The sequence below is a fragment of the Akebia trifoliata genome, chromosome 8, assembly GCF_017979445.1.
Source record: "Akebia trifoliata isolate Shusen 1 chromosome 8, ASM1797944v1, whole genome shotgun sequence".
NCBI lineage: Eukaryota > Viridiplantae > Streptophyta > Magnoliopsida > Ranunculales > Lardizabalaceae > Akebia > Akebia trifoliata.
In genome coordinates this window covers 2,440,308-2,461,780 of record NC_141382.1, presented here as the reverse complement: position 1 = coordinate 2,461,780, position 21,473 = coordinate 2,440,308, and the positions used below count along the sequence as shown (strand labels likewise).

At 32.5% G+C, this 21,473-nt stretch overlaps 1 protein-coding gene across 1 annotated transcript; it reads left to right on the top strand.

Annotated features, from left to right (window-relative positions):
- Window positions 1-13,491: 13,491 nt before the first annotated feature.
- Window positions 13,492-21,383, top strand: LOC147395416 (protein argonaute MEL1-like). The gene is made up of 22 exons (XM_086452031.1): window positions 13,492-14,237; window positions 15,776-15,984; window positions 16,098-16,247; window positions 16,345-16,478; window positions 16,655-16,764; window positions 16,882-16,982; window positions 17,257-17,395; window positions 17,481-17,597; window positions 17,737-17,847; window positions 17,955-18,026; window positions 18,428-18,547; window positions 18,637-18,808; window positions 18,885-19,006; window positions 19,111-19,248; window positions 19,327-19,469; window positions 19,575-19,637; window positions 19,743-19,806; window positions 19,929-20,064; window positions 20,311-20,384; window positions 20,483-20,577; window positions 20,671-20,702; window positions 20,993-21,383. Exons 1-22 carry the CDS (start codon window positions 13,830-13,832, stop codon window positions 21,172-21,174), a joined length of 2,892 nt encoding a protein of 963 aa, XP_086308157.1. The 5' UTR covers window positions 13,492-13,829; the 3' UTR covers window positions 21,175-21,383.
- Window positions 21,384-21,473: the final 90 nt, after the last annotated feature.

Here is a 21,473-nt window from a genome sequence, read left to right as displayed (position 1 = left end):
TCACCATTGAAGGAGATTGACTCAAAATTGAAGATGAGGTTAATTTTTTTTTTAATCCATGATTGGTTTTGTGAAGAAATATCTAGAATTTTGACTTAAAGTTAAAGAGATGGCACTTCGATACTTTTTTTTAAGAACCGTGCTTGAGTGACCTCAAGATGGAACCTCATGTCACACTTCTTGAGGTGAAAGTGGATAGGAACCAATAGATGCTTTTTCACTTGTATCTCGATGTAAAGCACCTATGGTTTTTCATACATTTTAACATCAAGAAGTGCGATATGAGATTTCAATTTGAGGTTACTTCAACATTATTCTTTTTTTATTAGTCTCTCGAAGAAGAATAAGCTCAAGGGGTATATAAAATATTCACTAAAAGGTCAAGGGGGCATCTCTAAATCATCCATACTTTTTTCATACAAAAGTAAGGGAGAACGAGTTTGGCTAACTTGCTTTAGCTTTCCGAAAGGAGAGAATGTACAATGAGGGTTAAAGTTATTCTTTTATTCCCTACTTAATTCTCCATCAACGGCTTTTGATTATAAAATGAAATAATATACGAATCAGGAAAAAGCAGGTACGTAAGCAATTGTTGCCAGCAGTTGTCTTCGCATAATGACGTGTCCAATTTTCATTGGTTGGCGGTTCATGATCTCGATTCATAACAGTTGGAATGGCAAGAAGGCGTTGCTTCGTCTCCGTTTTTATTTTGAGAGTTGCTATTGCCACATCAACTTTTACTAATGCCACACCAATTCCTATGTAATTACCCAAATAATTGCACAGTGACATTAGTAAAAGTTGGTGCGGCAATAGTAACTCTCTTCATTTTAAAGTAAAAACGTTGATTTAATAAAGCCTGTTGAGTTACTTTTTAAACATTTTTATTTTGCTTTCCTCTTTCCCTTTCCAAACATAAGAAAAATGACTCAGACCACCACTAGGACCACAACTAAATTACTCACTCAATTTGTATTATGTGTTTGGATTGATGTTATAAATCCAACCTACTACAAGAAAAAAAAAATAATGTTATTAAATTTGTTATGATTGTAGATGTAAATACATGTATGTATGGGGTGGGGGGATAATTTCGACACATATATACTTGATACATTTTACCTCAAGATTGAGTTAGAACAAGAGAGATCGAGCATGAAAACTTAGGAGTTCGAATGGTTACCTAGCATGATAATATAGAAAGCTCGAGAGCTCGATCAGGGGAAGTAGGAATGTCTAGGGAACGTTTGGACCTCTCGAGCATCTCAGGGCTCCGATTTTTTAGGATAGTTGCACACCATACACAATTAGGGCACCAATGACGGTGATTATCAATGACTAAATCTCAGGAATAATATTGTTGTAAGCAAAACATCATTTTGCGAACGAATTGTGATTTTTTTAAAACAATATCTTTTTACTTGGGTGTCAACTAATTTTTGGTGCAAGCACCCCCATCGTGTATTCATCAAATAGATTAAGGCAACATTTAGCAGAATTTGAATCTCGAGAAAGGAGATGAATTCTTTTGCGTCCGCAATATTATGCATATGAGTTAGCCTATCATCATTCTTTATCTGTACTCCAACTAGTCAATCCATCGTGTTCTTACTTTTGACAACATTGCAAATAGGCATGGGATTCATCTCATACCCCTACATGAAGTAATGATTTGGAATTATGATGGAGCATACTTTATGACCAAATTATCACTTGATCCATGTTTAATAGTGAAATTGACACCAAAAGCTTGGTCAAAATTTTTTTTTTTTTTTTTTGCCAATTGTTGTGTCATTGTCATTTTCATTTCGTGGGGCCCATTCATACCTAAAAATAAGAAAAGGAAGAAAAAAGAAGAAGACTATGCTGATTCAGGTCCCACCCAACTAACAACTATGTCTTTGGCACACAACATCACGTAGAGAGAGGAAATCAATCCACCTAGACATGTTGGTCAGGACAGGAACTTGTAACTATTTGCCCTAACCAACATGACGAGGCTAGTTGACTCATTTGAGAATAATTAGTCAGTGTTTTACTACAATCTGGTTGAAATAAAAAATATTTCATTTAATTTTATTCTAAAATAGAATAAAACTGTGGATCATCATCTTATTCATAATTTTAAAACTTGAAAATTTGTGATTCAACTTGAACAAGTTAAATAAAAGTATATTAATTTTATAAATATTAAAATAATGATGCAATGCTCCATAGAGCTAACTCAAACGAGTTGACTTAACATTTTGCAAAGGTTTTTATTTAAAACAATGATTTCCGACACCCCTCCTCTAACGTACTCCCCCATCAAAGAATCGTAAATCATTTGTCTTGAGATACTCAAAATCATAAATCTTTTTCTTAGGTGTCCCCAGACAAAAGATCTACGATTTTGTGATGAGAGCGTAAGGGGGTGTATGTCAAAGGGGGTAGTCAGATTATTACGATTCTTTTACTTGTGAGTTGGTTCCATCGACTTAATGGAGGAGTCAATTTAAAATTTCCGAGTCGACTCAAACAATTTTGAGAAATTTAATCTCATACAGTCATTTGAGATTTTTCGATTTATGCAGAGGTTCGTCCACGCCAATTACTTTAGTTGGCCCAAAGAAAACGCGTCTACGTCGTCACCGTGTCTACAATCTCCGAGGAATGGTGGGACCAACTACAAGTCCTTGTCCGCCGTTTAAATTTATTAACATTAGAGGGTACTATTGTAATTTCGTAAGGACAATAACTCTCGAATCCCGACTCGAATATTGACATTGTCCTAACAAAGAAAAGCAGACCACTGCTACACCTAGAGATTTGCTAGAAAAACTCAATTATCCATATCCAACGGTCTGTACCTAGAGAGACAATTACTGTTAAATAGAAAAAATAAATAAAAAATCATGATCTGTAAAGAATATACATTGTAGAAAATAAAATAAAATATTCTAAAATAAAATTATTACTCTTTATGACAAATGTGCTTATACGATGGAGCTTGAAAAAGCTTGAGACAGAGTTTCTCGTATGAAACGAAGGTGTAAAGGCATTTACTTCCTTCTTCCTTAATACTAAGGCTGAGCATCTCCTATAAAACAATAGAAATAAAAACAATTGTTGCGCATCTATTCCTTCTTCCTTAAGAAACTTTTCGATTGTTAAAGTTAACAAATATAAAATTATTTATTTCTTAGATCTTTTTATTTAGATTCGTGATAATATGACTCGTCAAGTGGCACACTCAATCAATTTTTTAACGTGACAAGTTCGTGGATCTATATGCCTTAGTATACGATTGCACTTCCCCATAAATAAGTGTATCCTAAGACTAGAGATCTATGATTCTCAATCTTGTCCACTTCAGGGAGTCGATTGAGTATGCCACCAGGTGAGTCAGTATTGGGACTCTTTTATTTATTAAAAGCTTCAATAAAAGAATTGGTTGGACCAGGATAGATCTAAATTGATCCATCATTATACTTTTGAGTTTTGTTAATGTGTGACCTAAGGACATGTTAAAGTGCAATAAATATACCAAGAAAATTGAATTTTGAATAAAAAATGCCTTAAAAAAATATGTTTTTATCAAAATATCCCGAGATGCTTATTCTCAAAGTATTTATTACACTTTATTGTGTACCCTTAGGACACAAGTTAACCGGAAAAAAAACCATTGTTTTTTCATTAACTCGATATTTTTCATTAGAATAATTATTTTTTGATGCCCCCCTTTGATACACACCCCCTAACGTGGTATGTGCTAGAACCATAGATTCTTTTCTCGGGATACACAACTACACATATTTATGGGGATGTACAATTGTGTATCCCAAGAGAAAAATCTATGGTTATAGCCTATGCCACGTCATGGGGCGTATGTAACGTGTGTCAGAGAATCACGATTCTTTTCATTATGTTTTTCAGGTGGTCTTGCAAATCTAAACAATTTCAAATGAGTTTTATTGTCGTAAATTTTTTTAAAGCAGTCAAAGATGCTTATTCTCGAGGCGTATTTATTGCACTTTAACGTGTACTCTTAGGGCATAAGTATTTATTGCACTTTTTTTTTTCAAGTCGTTCTTGCAAATCTAAACCATTTCAAATGAATTTTATCGTCGAAGTTTTTTTTTTTAAGCAGGCAAACCGCTTCAAAATTTTGAAGGAACCCACTCCATTGGATTACACGTGTCATTTCTAATAAGGTATTCTAAATTTGTGTGGAAATGTAAGGGCATGAAATAAATTCAAAACGCCACATGTCTTGTAGCAATGAGGGTTCCTTTAAAAATTTTAAGCAGCTTGCCCACTCTGAAGTCGAACTCTTTATCATCTACTGAAGATATTCCTAAACTTCTTCAAATGTGTTCATTTGTGATTTTATTGATCTTTAAACTTACAATCTCAATGACAACCAATGGAGTTTATCATGCAAATAAACGACTACGTACCCTAACTCTTAGGGTCAATATTGTTATAGTAGATTTGTTTTTACAAGATTGTTCCTTTACACCTTAGACCTTAATCATATTTAATATACATTGAAACATGCAAAAGATTAAATCAAAACATGATTAAATTTATAAATTGTGAGTGGTTGTATCAATCAACTTAGCTAAATTTGTGAGTGTTGATCTTATTATATGGGTCAAAACATGTTGAGCATACTTCACGTTAACACTAACCCTTACTTGCCAAGCAAAAAAAAATGTATATCATACATCGGTTGGTCAACTATGGTAATGTTCATCGCACTATATCTTTCTTGAAATCATGATATCTTGTAAATATCGGACTCAAGATATATCATGATTTTAGCTATCTTTAAATTGACCTACAACACCGTTTGAGCAATTTATAGGATTGAGTTCAAGTAATTTTCCGATTAAAGACTTAAAAGTTATGACTGAATAATCTTATTTTATGAAATTTTAAACAAATTTTGAGGATATTTGGGTCTCTATTGCCTTTTTTTATTTTTCAATCAAGTCAAGTCTCTTTACTTATTTGTCTTCACTTATATATTGAGGTGCCAATATGATGTAGGACATCTACAATTCTAGTTCGTGTCTTAAGTAATTTTTAAATCTAGTAGGATTTATTTACATTTTCTATTTTTATAAGTATTTTTAGTTTTAATTCTAGTAAGATCCATAATTGCTTTAAGAGTATTATTTCTTGTAAGTTTTTACTTTGTTTAATTTTTATTTTTATTTAAATTCTTTTATATTCTTTATGTTATAATTATAAGTGTCCAAATTGAATTATAATAGATTCAAAAAGTAGCTGTTATATCATATATAGATTAAAAATATATTTTTTTAGTATTTTCAAATATTTTTAAACAACTCAATACATAACAATTCATTAAATAAATTTTGAATTTAATTATTCCTTTTTAGTTTTCTGATTTTTTCTTCTTTTCCAAGCTTGAATCTATTGATTCAAATTGGTTATATGTGTTCCATTGAACACAATCTTTCAATTTATTTCGAATCTATTGATTTTTTTGCTACGTCACAGTATATCTATTTTACCAACAACGTTATATCCCCTACTTTATAAAGAACACATAATAACTATTTTTGCATTGTGTGTTTCTTTGTGACAATGAAACGCATACACGCTACTAATTTGGGTGGTAGTATGGGAAGATGGGCGAAATCCCCAACATTAAATTTACTATTATCATTTTATTTTTGTTAGATAATAACTTGTCCAAATAGTTATACTCCTCATTTAATCTTTATTATTTTTGAAAGGGAATGCATGTACTTACCTTTTCAAGTTTAGACGTGTGACGAAAGTAGTAGAGTCCCCCAATTTCACCATATTTCACCGATAAGGTTTTAAAACAATTCAATACACAACAATTCATCAAATAAATTTTAATTTTAATTTTAATTATTTCTCGTTGTATTCAAATTGGTTTTATGTGTTCCATTGAATACAATCTCTTAATTTCTTTTGAGTATATTGATTCTTCTGTTATGTCATAGTATATCTATTGCACCAACAACGTTATTTCTCCCATATTTTATAAAGAATGAATAATAATAACTACTTTATTGTGTATTTTTTTTATTGATAATATATTACACGTTACTAATTTGGGTGATAGAACGTGGAGAGGGGAGAAATCCCCGACATTTCACTTACTAATGTTGTTTTATTTTTGTTGGATAATAACATATTCAGCTAGTTATGTACCTCATTTAACCTTTATTAGTTTTTGAAAGGGAATTCGTGCACTTATTTTTTGAGTTTTAAACATGTGATGAGAGTGGTAGAGTCCCCAAATTTCATCTTATTTCACCAACAAAATTTATAAACAACTCAATACACAATAATTTATTAAATAAATTTTAAACCTTAAATCCTAAACAACTCAATACACAACAATTCATTAAATAAATTTTAAATTTAATTATTTATTATTATTATTTTATCTTCTTTTCCAAATTTGGATTTATTGATTCAAATTGGTTTTGTGTATTCCATTAAACACAACCTCTCAATTAATTTCTTTCAAATTTATTGACTCTTTTGCTACGTCTTAGTATATCTATTGTACCCCCTATTTTATAAATAATAAATAATAATTACTATTTTATTATGTGTTTCTTATTGATAATGTAATGTACGCACGTTACTAATTTGGGTGATAGTACGTAGAGAGGGATGGAATCCTTAATATTTCATTTACTATTATTATATTATTTTTGTTATATAATAGCGTGTCCAGCAGTTATGCACCTCATTTAATCTTTATTGTTTTTTGAAGGGAATGCATGCACTTATTTTTTTTTCGAGTTTTAGACATATAACGAGAATGGTAGAGTCCCTAATTTTATATTATTTCACCAGTAAGGTTTTTAAATAACTCAATACACAATAATTCATTAAATAAATTTGAAACCTTAAACCCTAAACAACTCAATACACAACAATTCGTTAAATACATTTTAAATTTAATTATTCCTCTTTTAGTTATTTGATTTTCTCTTATTTTTCAAGTTTGGGATATATTGATTAAAATTGGTTTTATGTGTTCCATTGAATAAAATCTCTCAATTAATTTTTTTTTAAATCTATTTGTTCTTCTTCTATATTATAATATCTATTGCATTCACAATGTTACTTTCCCCTTATTTTATAAAAAAACAAATAATAAGTACTTCATTGTGTGTTTCTTTGTGACAAGGGAATGCATGTACATTACTAATTTTAATGATCATACGTGGAGAGGGACTTAATCCTCAATATTTCATTTATTATTGTCGTATTATTTTTGTCGGATAATAACGTGTCTAAACTGTCATGCATCTCATTTAATATTTATTGTGACGAGAGTGGTATAGTCCTCCAATTTCACCTTATTTCATTGGTACAATTCCTAAATAATTCAATACACAATAATTCATTAAATAAAATTTTAATTTAATTATTCATCTTTTTTTTTTTCTCTTATTTTTCAAGCTTGAATCTATTGATTGAAACTGATTTTGTATTTTCCATTGAACACAACCTCTTAATTTCTTTTGAATCTATTGATTATTTTGTTATATCACAGTATATATATTGCAACAACAACGTTATTTTCCCCTAATTTTATAATGAATAAATAATAATTACTATTTTATTGTGTATTTTTTTGTGAGAATGTAATGTATGCATGTTACTAGGGGTGTCAATGGATAGCCGAAATCCGAATCCGAATTCGAATTCGAATTCGAAAAATCGGATATTATCCAAAATTTTCGGATATCGGATTCGGATTCGGATGTCATTTAAACATTCGAATGAGTTTCGGATACGAATTCGGATATTGCGATATCCGAATTCGATAATATCCGCTCCGATAACAATACACATATTATGTATTTATGTTTTACAACGAAACTTTATATATGTAAATACACAGTGTTAAGTATTGCTGTCATACAACAAAACTTAATTTTAACACTTTATCTTCTCAAACCCGCCAGCACCAAAACACAGACGGTAATGGAGGTTTCCGTTTCGATCGAAAACGAGGGCGTTACTCCGGCCGGAAATGAGGGCATTACTCCGGCCGAAAACTCTCTCTCTCTCTCTCCCTCCGATCTGAACCAATCGAAGTAATTTTTTGAAGGAAATACGTGGGTTCCAACTTTCAACTGTGCGAACTCCGACACATCTACTCCGGCCGGCGAGGATCCAGGTACATATTCTCTCTCTCTCTCTCTCTCTCCGACCTGAACTCGCCGGAGTAATTTTTCAGATGTAATCTATGGTTTTCGACTGTGCGAACTCCGATCGGATCGGATATCCGATATATTTTTCGGATTCGAATTCGAATGTTTATTAAGGATATCCGATCGGATTCGAATTCGAATTCGGATAGTAGTATATTTTTTCGGATTCAAATTCGGATATAGCAATATCCGATCGGATACCTATCCGTTGACAGCCCTACATGTTACTAAGTTGGGTAATAGCCCGTGGAGAAGGACGGAATCCCCAACATTTAACTTACTATTGTCGTATTATTTTTGTTAGATAAAATACGTCCAGACAGTTATGCAATTCATTTAACCTTTATTATTTTTTGAAGTGATTGAATGCACTTACTGTTTTGAATTTTAAACATGTGACGAGAATGGTAAAATCCCCCAATTTTACCTTATTTCACCGGTAAGATTTTTAAATAACTTAATACACAAAAATTCATTAAATAAAATTGTAACCCTAAACAAATCAATACATAATAATTCATTAAATAAATTTTAAATTTAATTATTTCTTTTTGATTTTTTTGATTTTCCTTTTTTATTCAAGCTTGAATCTATTGATTCAAACTAGTTTTGTGTGTTCCATTAAGCAAAATCTCTTAATTAATTTCTTTCGAATCTATTCATTTTTCTTCTACGTCACAGTATATCTATTGCACCCACAATGTTATTTTATTGTATTTTATAATGAACAAATAATAATTACTATTTTAATGTGTATGTTTTAATTTAAGTGATAATACGTGAAAAGGGCAAAATCCCGATATTTCACTTATTATCGTAGTATTATTTTTGTTAGATAATAATGTGTCAAGACAGTTATGCATCTCATTTAATCTTTATTATTTTTGAAAATGAATGCATGCACTTGTTTTTTCGAGTTTTTGATATGTGACAAAAGTGGTATAATCCGTCAATTTCATCTTTACTTTACCAGTAAGGTTTTTAAACAACTCAATACACAACAATTTATTAAATAAATTTAAACCTTAAACCATAAATAACTCAATACACAATAATTTATTAAAATTTTAAACCTTAAATCATAAACAACTCAATACACAAAAATTTATTAAATAAGTTTTAAATTGAATTAGTCTTCTTCTATTTTTTTAATTCCCTTATTTTCCTTGCTTGAATCTATTGATTGAAATTGATTTGATGTGTTCCACTGAATACAATCTCTCAATTAATTTATTTCAAATCTATTGATTTTTCTACTACATCATAGTATATCTATTGCACCACAATGTTATTTTTTCCCTATTTTATAAATAATAAACAATAATTACTACTTTATTGTGTGTTTCTTTGTGACAATGGAATGTAATCACATTACTAATTTGGGTGATAGTACGTGAAGAAGGCGGAATCCCAACATATCACTTACTATTGTCCTATTATTTTTGTTGGATAATAACGTGTCCAAACAGTTATACACTTCATTTAATTTTTATTATTTTTGGAATGGAATGCATACATTTATTTTTTTGAGTTTTAGAAATGTGACAAGAGTGACAGAGTCTCCCAATTTCATATTATTTTACCAGTAAGATTTTTAAATAAGTTAATACACAATAATTCATTAAATAACTTTTTGATTTTTTTTTCATGTTTGAATTTATTGATTCAAACTGATTTTGTGTGTTCCATTGAAAACAATCTCTCAATTAATTTCTTTCAAATCTATTAATTCTTCTACTTCGTAACAGTATATCTATTGTACTCATAACATTATTTCCTCATATTTTATAGATAATAAATAATAATTACTTCTTCATCGTGTATTTTATTTGTGATAATGGAATGCATGCACTTTATTTGAATATTAGTACGTGAAGAAATGAGCGAAATCCCCAATATTTCATTTACTATTATCGTATTATTTTTGTTGAATAATAATGTGTTCAGACAGTTATGCACCTTGTTTAACCTTTAGTGTTTTTGGAAGGGAATGCATATACTTACTTTTTCGAGTTTTAGACATGTGATGAGAATGGTAGCCTCCCAATTCCATCTTATTTCATTTTGAAGATTTCTAAACAATTTAATACACAATAATTCATTAAATAGTTTTTAAATTTAATTATTCCTCTTTATTTTTTTTTATTTTCTCTTTTTTTCCAAGTTGGATTCAAACTACTTTTGTATGTTCCATTGAACACAATTTCTCAATTTCTTTCGAATTTATTGATTTTTTTTACTACGTCACATTATATCTATTGCACCCACAATGTTATTTCCCTCCTAATTCCATCTTATTTCATTTTGAAGATTTCTAAACAATTTAATACACAATAATTCATTAAATAGTTTTTAAATTTAATTATTCCTCTTTATTTTTTTTATTTTCTCTTTTTTTCCAAGTTGGATTCAAACTACTTTTGTATGTTCCATTGAACATAATTTCTCAATTTCTTTCGAATTTATTGATTTTTTTTACTACGTCACATTATATCTATTGCACCCACAATGTTATTTCCCTCCTATTTTATAAAGAACAAATAATAATTATTTATTCATTATGTGTTTCTTTGTGATAATGGAATGCATGCACGTTATTAATTTGGGTGATAGTATGTAGAGAGGAGCGAAATTCCCAACATTACATTTGCTATTGTTGTTTTATTTCTTTTGAACACTAATGTATCCAAACACTTATGCACTTCGTTTTACCTTTATTGATTTTGGAAGGGAATGCAAGCTCTTCAAATCTTAAATATGTGGCGGGAATGGTAGGGTCCCCCAATTTCACCTTGTTTCACCAGTTGCATTGGAAAAAAAAAATTCAAATGAGCTTCAACTACAACAATGAAATTGCAAACATTCCCACCTATTTCATATGAACAATGAGAGGGAAAATATATAAAAAGTATTTGATTTGATTTTTGAGTTAGATGATTCATATATTATTTTTTAATACATAAAATTCTTAATAGATTAAAGTTGTAAACCAAGTAGTCAAGTGTTAATGAGAATAATGTGTAGTAGTATACACTCCATTTCATGCTCGTTGGACTTGCCAAATTGTGTATCCATTGTATCTTATTTTTTATAGTAAGCAATGTTTTTTTTGGAATTCTTGTTAGTATTCCCTGAGCTAATCCTAAGCAACTTGAGATCATTCTTCACTTAAAAAACTATTTTATGAGTAGAAAAAATCAATTAGGAACAAAACACACTTTATAATTCCATTTTTTTTAAATGACGACAGCACTCCTACCCCTATTTTACGACATGAATATTTTTGAAACCTTTGAAGTAGAAAAAATCACACTTAAGAACAATTTTAGCAGCTTCATGATTGCTTGTGCTCATCAGTTGGTCTATGAGGAGGCAAGAACATGCATTGACAATATTGTCCAAGCACAAGACTGCACATCTGTGCTTTTGCATGTGCTCGAACCTAACCCTAATATTGTTTTTTCCCTTTTTAGGGCTCCCAATCGCCACCACTACTTCTTGAATGATTTAAACTCTATTGCAATACTTTTAAAATACCCCTAGGACTAACACATCATTTAATCAACCTAGATATATTAGAGGAACAAATCTAAGGGATACAAAAATCTAAAGAAAACCAATAGTTTAGATTCACGAAAAATACACTCGAGCTTTATCTCTTTTTAAATTATAACTAAGAGTAATGATTTTCTGACGCTTCTTGACGTGACATGTACTAAAACCATATATTATTTCATCGGGATACATAACAACACACACACACACACACACACATATATATATATATATATATATATATATATATATATATGGGGATGCACAATTGTGTACCTTGAGGGAAACAATCTATGGTTCTAACCCATGCCACATCAGGGGATGTGCGGCTTCAAAAATCCTGACTCTGTAATTCAATACACATTCAACTCATAATAAAATATGGATCATCTTTGACCTGGTTGGATAAACACCGGACTAAATCCAATGGCATATGAATGAATCTACAAAATAGGTAACTTTCAACAATTAAGGAAACTATACTAACCACCACATTAATGAAAGAAAAATCATCAATTTAGGAAATTTTTATTTGAATACATCTTACCTTACCATCCATGTAATGTAACAGGCTGGATGACACATAAATGTCATGATCTCAAATTACAAACAAAATCATCATCAAAATATGTGTTAGAGCAATCTTAGGAAATCTATTTATATAATAAAGAGTCATGATATTTTGTCTTAAATTTTTTCACTTGTTTTGTACTTGATCGACATGGCAAGTGGACATAACTATATATATATATTTCTTCGAGATACACAAAGTAAAAGATCTATGATTTTGTACACTTGCCACATTGATTGAGTGAAATTTTTTGAGTTCAATTATCATTAGTCTTTAATAAAACACAATGGTTCCCAATGTTGTCAAATTGGCACGCATCTTGAGAAATATTTTATCCTTTATTTATTTTATTATCCTTATTTTCAAAAATACATATTCAACTTTATTGTATTTCTTCTTATGTGCAATTTTCAATGAAACCCTTTCAACTTTATTCTTTTTCCTCCTCCCCTTCTTTCAATGATACTCATACCTTTATTATCTTTACTCATTTTTTTCAATAATACCCATATAACTTTATTATTTTTCTATTTTACCCTCTCAACCTCAAAGAGCTATTTCAATGTGTTAATATTATATAAAAAAAACATGTCAAAATCTCAATCTCAATATACAAAATTTTTAACAGTTCGATAATGTATTGGAAAATGTCTTAACCTCACGTAGTGATAGGTTAAGGAGTAATTGGTCTGCTAGTCAATGTACTAAAAAAAATATCGTGATCAAGTGCTAAAGATTATCCCAATTCTTGACCATATACAAATCTCAAAATATCACATTCTAACCTAGATTAAATTTATATTTTATGCGCATAGTATTATAATCACTAATTCATGCATTTTTAAAATATAATATATGTTATCTCATCACTGGATTTCATATTTATATTGTTGGGATTTTGTAATTGTTTTGAGCTCTTTTTTAAGAGTCAAGAGATCGAAACCCTAATCGGAAAAAAAAAAAAATTGAACATTAACAAGGAGAAAAAAAAATGAATTATATGTGCAAAATTTCAGTTAAAAAGGGAAAAGTAGCGTACTACCTACATCCCGATGTTTTACATCGTGTAATAGTTTCTCGTTTGGTCACTCTTCCCACGTACCCTTTCTGCCGTACCGAACGAAATCATGAAGATTGCGTCCCAACGTGGGAAGTGGATATCACACGATATACGAGGGTGTTTTGGAAATTTTACATGGAATAAGAGGGTAGAAATGTCTTTAAAGAGGGTAAAAACGTCTTTAACTAGACGAACACTTCCCGCCCACTTCGTTGAGACGTTTTGTTCCCCTCACTTTCCTTAAATCAACTTCTTCTGTTCTTCCCATTTAAAAGGCATCTCCCCGTCCTCTCTTTAACTCTCTTTCTCTATTTCTTTCCCGTCACCTTATTCGCATTTCTGTGTCAGTCTCCTTTTCCATCTCTTTCTCTATCTACATTTTTACAGCGTTTGTGTATCAGTTTTCCGATCGTGTAAGATGTCTCGTCGTGGAGGTGGCCGAGGGAAACCCACACCACCCATGGAATCATCGACTCCCGTCGGCGGAGGAAGAGGAGGCGGTGGGAGAGGGCGAGGAAGAGGTGGTGGCGCCGCCAGGTCACCGGTTCCTCCAACGGTTTCTTCGCCAGCGGTTCCTCCAACGGTTTCCACGCCACCTGTGACAGAAGTCGGATCATCTTCATCGTCGGCGGCTGAATCTCTCAGTCATGAAGTTCAACAGAAACTGACTATTCAGGCACCGTCGCTAGTGGTGAATCCACCGGCTTCTTCCAAGGCCCTCAAGTTTCCGGCGAGACCAGGCCTTGGTACGGTCGGAATGAAGTGCGCCGTCAGGGCAAATCACTTCCTTGTGAAGCTTGAAGAGAAAGACCTGCATCACTACGATGTGAGATTTTCTCTCTATAAAACTAATCTGATCTTTGTGAATTTTTTTTTTCTTTTTTTGTTTAATTGGTAAATGTAGTTGATATTTTTACTGTAAATATACTCAAATCAGTCAGATTCGTAGATCTATTATTACTGTTTGTGTTTTTCATGTTTGATATCTGATTCTGTCGATTTTTGGCTTTTAATCTAGATTCTATAATCGATTTTGTTTCTATTGTTTACTTGTACATGTTTTCTTCTCCGATCGTAAACGCCGCTTATTTTATTGTCTCTGGTTTACTTCTCTAAGCAGAAATGAATTCTTACTGAGTTTTAGTGAGTTTTACTGAGTTTCCTTTCCGATCAGTTTTTTTTTACTCTACACACTTCCTTCTCTGCATGTATCTCTGTTTGTTCTATCTCCCGTTTGTTAGATCGTTTTTTTCTTCTTCTTTGCTTCTATTTTCTTGGATTATTTTTCTGATATTCGTTTGATTCTCTGTTTTTTTTTTTTTTTTTTGCTTTTACTTGGATCATTTTTCTTATATTCGTTAGATTCTCTCTCTGCATGTTCCGAGAGATCACAGTTTTTTTGTTTTTGTTTGAAGTATTCTGTATATCTGATTGTGTTTTCTTGATGTCCGTATCTGCTGAGTGGTCTATCCAATTTGAAAGGGTTACTTTAAGTTTCAATTGCATTCCGGCAATCTGTTTTTTGATATTTTGTTCTCCTCTTGAAATGGGGGTTTGGGTTGTTTATGTTTGATGAGTTGAGTTCTTATTTGTTTCTCTTCTAAATGTCGTCTTTGGTTTAACCTATCTGCTTTGTTCTAATTTTTCATTATTTCAGTGAGAAACATGAAGTATTCCTGGTACTACATTGTACATATTAGTACCTATATGTACATCACAATGGTTGGCGGTCCTGCTTATTTGTACACTCGGATTGCTAGATCCCAAGTGGAAGATCTCCCGGACCAAAAATCAATTTAAACCGATGATCCAACTAATCTGAAAACTGATTTCTCTAGGGTCTTGCCCCTACATTTTCTTCATAGTAAAAATACTACAGTTAGTTTAATAGGATTATCCTGTGAAATCGAATTTTGGTATAAAAGGTCATACTGGGACTACACTTTGTTTTAATTTATATCTCTCTCAACTCACTTTAATTTCTTGGTTTTTTTTTTTTTTTTTGGTTTTAAATTCTTTGAACCCTTGATGATCCATTTGTTTGTGTTTTTTTCGTTCTTTGATAAGTTATTTTTATTAGCCTGCCTAGTCCTCTGTTTTTTCTTTGGTATATGTAGTATCAAATGCTTTTCTCTTAGGTAATGAGATTTGTCTCTGTATGTTCTTGCTGTAGAATTGATCTAATAGGATAAGTTACTGTTTTCTTTATTTTTAAATTTTTGGTAGTAGAAATCAAATTGGGCATTGCTTTCTTGACCTGATATCTCTGTGTTCTTAAGGTAATGATGTATGTATTATTATCTTGGGGTTTCATTGTGCAAAAAGTATTCCTGACTCGAATTGTAACTGGTTTGAAATCTGTAGGTTTCTATCAATCCCGAAGTGATATCTAGAGGTGTTAACAGGGCTGTGATGAAGCAGCTTGTTGATGAGTATGGTCAGTCCCATTTGGGGAAGAAAAAACCTGTTTTTGATGGTAGAAAAAGCCTTTACACTGCGGGTGCTTTGCCGTTTAGCTCGAAAGAGTTTGTTATCAAGTTAAAGGACAAGGATGAAACAAGTGGTTCAGCAAGGTTTGTTTATGACTTTGGATTTTAGTTATTTGCCTAACTGTAACATAAACTCTTTCATTTTCTCTATCTATAGTAACCTGTCTTACAAGTTTATCTTTGTTGGTCGATCACAGAAAGGAGCGAGAATTTAGGGTAGCAATTAAGTTTGCTGCCAGGGCTGATCTCCAGCACTTGCTACAATTTTTACGTGGGAGACAGATGGATTCACCTCAAGAGACCATACAGGTTCTTGATGTGGTTTTGAGGGAACTGCCCTCCAACAAGTATATCATCTGTCCCTTTAAAAATGCTCACGAGTGTTAGTATGTGATTATATACTTATTGGTTCATTTACTAATTGATTCCATTTGTTGTTCAAAGATACTCTGTTGTGGGAAGGTCTTTTTTCTCACCCAATTTGGGGCAGAGGCGTGAAATAGGTGATGGTTTGGAATGTTGGAGAGGGTATTATCAGAGTCTTCGCCCCACTCAGATGGGAATGTCTCTAAATATAGGTATAATTTCTTCCGAAGCATAACTATCTTTTTTCTTCTTCATTTTCATAATATATGTTTTTGGTTTGATTAAAGATTCTGTACATTTTATATGTTTTGTCACTGTATTCAAACTGGCTTGTTTTCCTCTTGTTTTAGATACGAAGTTGCTTAAACATGTAGTTTACATTTTGTAGATGTGTCTGCCACATCCTTCTATGAGCCTACAAATGTGGTAGAGTATGTCGCCAAATTTCTAAATCTTAGAGATGTTTCAAGGCAGCTATCCGATTCTGATCGTGCCAAGGTATTTTACAGATGCCCTTAAACTGTCAATTTCTTTTTCCTGCTCTTTTAATTAATTGTGGTCTTCTTTCTGTATTGAAAAGTTGTGTTGTTTTTCTTTTCTGATATTTATTGCCAGGTGAGGAAGGCCTTAAAAGGAGTTAGGGTTCAGGTAGAATATGGAAACAAAAAACGACACAAAATTTCAGCAATTACAGTTCAGCCAACAAGCAAGTTGATGTAATCTTCCCTCAAATTCTGCTCTCTTTTTATTTATTTATTTATATTTATTGTGTTAATATTTTTATAAGTAAGCATGTAAATGTGGGTGTTGAACCTAAGCTCAAGTCACCCACAGACTTTGTCCACGTAAAACTATGCTGCCATCTTCAATTTTGTTCCCATTATTGACTTGCATCTTATCAAGAGCTCTTTCCTTTGCAACTTTTTGTGTATTGGATTGATTGGGTTTGATTCTGTGCTCACTGGGCAATTATATTGGTTCTTCTCTTAGGTTTCCGGTTGATGATCAAGGGAAAACAATGTCAGTTGTTCAGTATTACCTGGATAGGTACAAGATTAGGCTTCAGTATTCCTCTCTGCCATCTCTTCAAGCTGGAAGCGAATCTAGACCAGTATATTTACCTATGGAGGTTCGTTTATTTCCTTTTCTTCTCAGTTGCTTTACATGGTTTGTGTTCATTTGAGTTTTAATTTTGGATGACAATGTTTTGACAGGTTTGTACAATTGTCGAAGGGCAGCGATATGCCAGAAAATTGAATGAGAAGCAGGTCACTGCCCTTCTAAGGGAAACTTGTCAGCGTCCTCATGAAAGACAGCATAGTATTGAAGGGGTCCGAGCACTCTACACTTCTAGTTTTCTTTCATAATTGAATTGATATGTCCTAGATCTCTTTTAAATCTTTTAAAATCTTCTATTCCTGCATTTGTACATTAATATTTATTCTGATTATACTTCTATTGTGATTGCAGATGGTCACCCGTAACAAGTATAATGATGACCCATATGCAAAGGAATTCGGTATCAATGTTACGAATAATCTTACCACCATTCCAGGCGCTAGAGTTTTGCCACCGCCAATGGTAATTATATAAATGTATAATGGTAATTATATACTTATATAATGGTAATTATAGGGTGCAACACATTTCACAATACTTACCCTCAAACTTTCACTTTGTTTTGTCAGCTGAAGTATCATGATACTGGCCGTGAGGTTAAAATTCAACCACGTGTGGGACAATGGAACATGATTAACACGGTAAACAAGCTTATCCTTTCTTTATATTAAGTGCATCAGAATTTTTGCCATTTGTTTGGGACTCAATATGTCATGGATAGTCTATTTTATAAGAACAATTTACGAATTTTCTTTTGCTCTAATGATCTTGTACCCAATTCTTCCATTTTACACTAGGAAGGGCACCCACTTTTAATTCTAATTCTAGTTTCCTTAAAAACCTATATCAAAGAATACATGTTTATCTTTATATATCTTGCTATACATTTGACTATATTGTGGCGGTATGAACTATCATTCATTATGTAGCACCTATGAGTCGTAACAATCTGGATATTTTTTAATGCCAAATGTATTCCTTTATAGCTCTTGGTTCTGAAGTCTTTTTGCTGCTACATAACTGGATCTGTGAACATGTGCAGAAAATGGTTAATGGTGGTACAGTGGATTTCTGGACATGCCTCAACTTCTCGAGGTTGAACCAAGATGCTGTTCAGCGTTTCTGTCAAGAGTTGGTTGGAATGTGTGCCAGTAAAGGAATGGTTTGGATTTCTTTCTTATCTTTTTTCCCATATGTGATTGCACGCCAAACAGCTTTTGAAACTTTTTTTAATTCTATCTATCTTGTCAGGTATTCAATCCAAGACCATTACTCCCTATTCGATCTGCTCGGCCAGATCAAATTGAACCTGCTCTTGTTGATGTTCACACATACTCCAATTCGCAACTTGCGAGCTCTGGTGTTAGAGGAAAACAGCTTCAGCTGCTCATCATTATTTTGCCTGATGCCAGTGGTTCATATGGTGAGTCAAATACTAGGATTCTTCATGGATAGTGATCAATTAGTTTCTATTTTAAATATGCTTATCTTCCTCACAGGAAAAATTAAAAGAATATGTGAAACGGAGTTAGGAATTGTTTCGCAGTGTTGTCAGCCTAGACAAGCCAGCAAATTAAACAAACAATATCTGGAAAACGTGTCCTTAAAAATCAATGTGAAGGTTTGTCCCTCCCCCAATTAATTTTTTTTAAAAATCTTTATTTGGGTTGAAAGTTGGAACTTCGAACATTCATATTTTGGTATTCTTTGCGATTATCTGACTAGGTTGGCGGACGAAACACAGTATTGTTTGATGCACTCCTAAGAAAAATTCCTATTGTGTCTGAAGCACCTACTATTATCTTTGGTGCTGATGTGACTCATCCACAGCCAGGAGAAGATTCTAGTCCTTCTATTGCAGCTGTAAGTGTTGCACCCCCTCCATTTATTTGAATTTGTTTTAATCCACTTTCACATATTAATAGTTGATTTTCATTATAGGTGGTTGCCTCAATGGACTGGCCTGAGATAACAAAATATAGGGGCCTGGTATCTGCGCAACCCCACCGGCAAGAAATGATTCAGGATCTTTATAAAGTAGTTCAGGATCCCGAGAGAGGTCTTGTCCATAGCGGGATGATAAGGTTATAAATTAAATATAACCCTTATAAAGCAAGGGTTGTAGTAGTAATATTTCTCATCTATTTCTCATATTTTTCTCATTTTCTTTTGTTATTTTTGTGTTCTAGGGAGCTCTTAATCGCATTCAAGAGATCAACTGGACACAAGCCTCATAGAATCATATTTTATAGGTAAATTTTTTATAATTAAATACTGCAGTATGAGTTGCCCGTACAACTCATCTTAGTTCTTTGCCCAGTTTAGGACTTGATAATATTTTCCTGATTTTTTTTCAGAGATGGTGTTAGTGAAGGACAATTCAATCAGGTTCTATTGTACGAGTTGGATGCTATTAACAAGGTAGTAAGGTTTTTAGATCATGTATTTCAGACTAATTGCTTTTACCTTTAAATGCAGCTTATTACTATGGTTATTTAAATCTATTTGTTACTTCTATTATAACCAATGTGTTCCTTGTACAGGCTTGTGCTTCTTTGGAAGAAGGATATCTACCTCCTATTACCTTCGTAGTCGTGCAGAAGAGGCACCACACACGGCTATTTGCTGCTGATCATGGCAATCGTAATCTGACAGACAGGAGCGGGAATGTCTTAGCAGGTATTAAATTTTAGGGTATTTTAGAAACACCATCCTGTAAAATTGGTGATATTAGGTTTACACCCTTGCAAAATGCAAGATTAGGTTTACCCATGGCTATTTTGCTAATGCCACTCCAATTCATAAGTAAACCACTAAAGAATTAGCACGCACTTGGGGTGGCATTAGCAAAAGTTCGCTTGCATGGCATTACCATCTCTCTCTCTCTGGTAGAAATTCACTGTTGTATGTTCTCATTGTTGTCAGGAACCGTTGTGGACACAATGATATGCCACCCTTCAGAGTTCGATTTTTATCTATGTAGTCATGCTGGAATTCAGGTAATAACTGCTGACATATTTTTTTCCTTTTGTCTTATGATGCTGTTTATATCCTGTTGGTCTTATCTTCGATCATCTTTCTCATTTTATATATGCAGGGCACTAGCAGGCCCACACACTATCATGTTCTTTGGGATCAAAATAATTTCACCGCTGACATCTTACAGTTGCTAACCAACAATTTGTGCTACACGTAATTCCTTCTCTTATTATCTGCTTGGTTTTCAGTATTGTGTTTTTTTAATGCTTTAATCGAGATCTTTAACCATTTTACAATTTGTTTCAGGTATGCGAGGTGCACCCGTTCTGTTTCAATAGGTTTGGGTTTCAGTAATCTCCTCTTTTTTATTTATAGATATATATTTTTTTGATAAATTGAAGGGAAAATAAAATGAAGGAAAGGTCGAGATGACCCCCCCAAAAGCAGGAAGAACGAAAAACAACAAACAAAAACAGAGAAGAAAACTAGGCAACTAAAATGTTACGAATGTTCTCCCAACGGACCAAAAACCACTCTTCTAGTTATATTTATTTTTCAATTTAATTTATGAAACTTCATTGGTTTTCAAATTACTGTTGACAGAAGAGTTGGTTTCTTCTTTTCGCAGTACCTCCGGCATACTATGCACATTTGGCTGCATTTAGAGCACGATACTACATCGAAGGTGACACATCAGATGGTGGATCTTCAAGAGCAGGTCAAGGTGGGTCCACTCGCGCAAGAACCTCAGTAGTACGCACACTTCCTCAGATCAAGGATTGTGTGAAAGATGTAATGTTTTACTGTTAAGTTTTAAGTGCGAGAACTGGTCTCACCGACTTCCTTTTGTTTGCTGGTTATTCCTGTCTCTCATGTTTCTTGTTTTAAAAGGTTAATACTGTACATCCTATGGTGTATCTTGTTGGGGGCCTCTAGAGTTTGAAAAACCCAAAGAACAATTCACAATATATCCTTTTGAGGCTTTTGGAAATAAAGCCTAAACGAACTTACTTTTTATATTTTTCTAATGTGTTTGTTGTGCGTCTATTTATTTATTTATTTTAATTTGGTAATGTAGACAGATAACCCTCGCCGTTTGTGCATGTTTG

Coding starts and splice junctions, on each gene's coding strand:
- LOC147395416 (XM_086452031.1), top strand. CDS start 13,830: ATGTCTCGTCGTGGAGGTGGCCGAGGGAAACCCACACCACCCATGGAA. Junction 16,765..16,881: donor CCGATTCTGATCGTGCCAAG/GTATTTTACAGA, acceptor ATTTATTGCCAG/GTGAGGAAGGCCTTAAAAGG. Junction 18,809..18,884: donor TGATGCCAGTGGTTCATATG/GTGAGTCAAATA, acceptor TCTTCCTCACAG/GAAAAATTAAAAGAATATGT.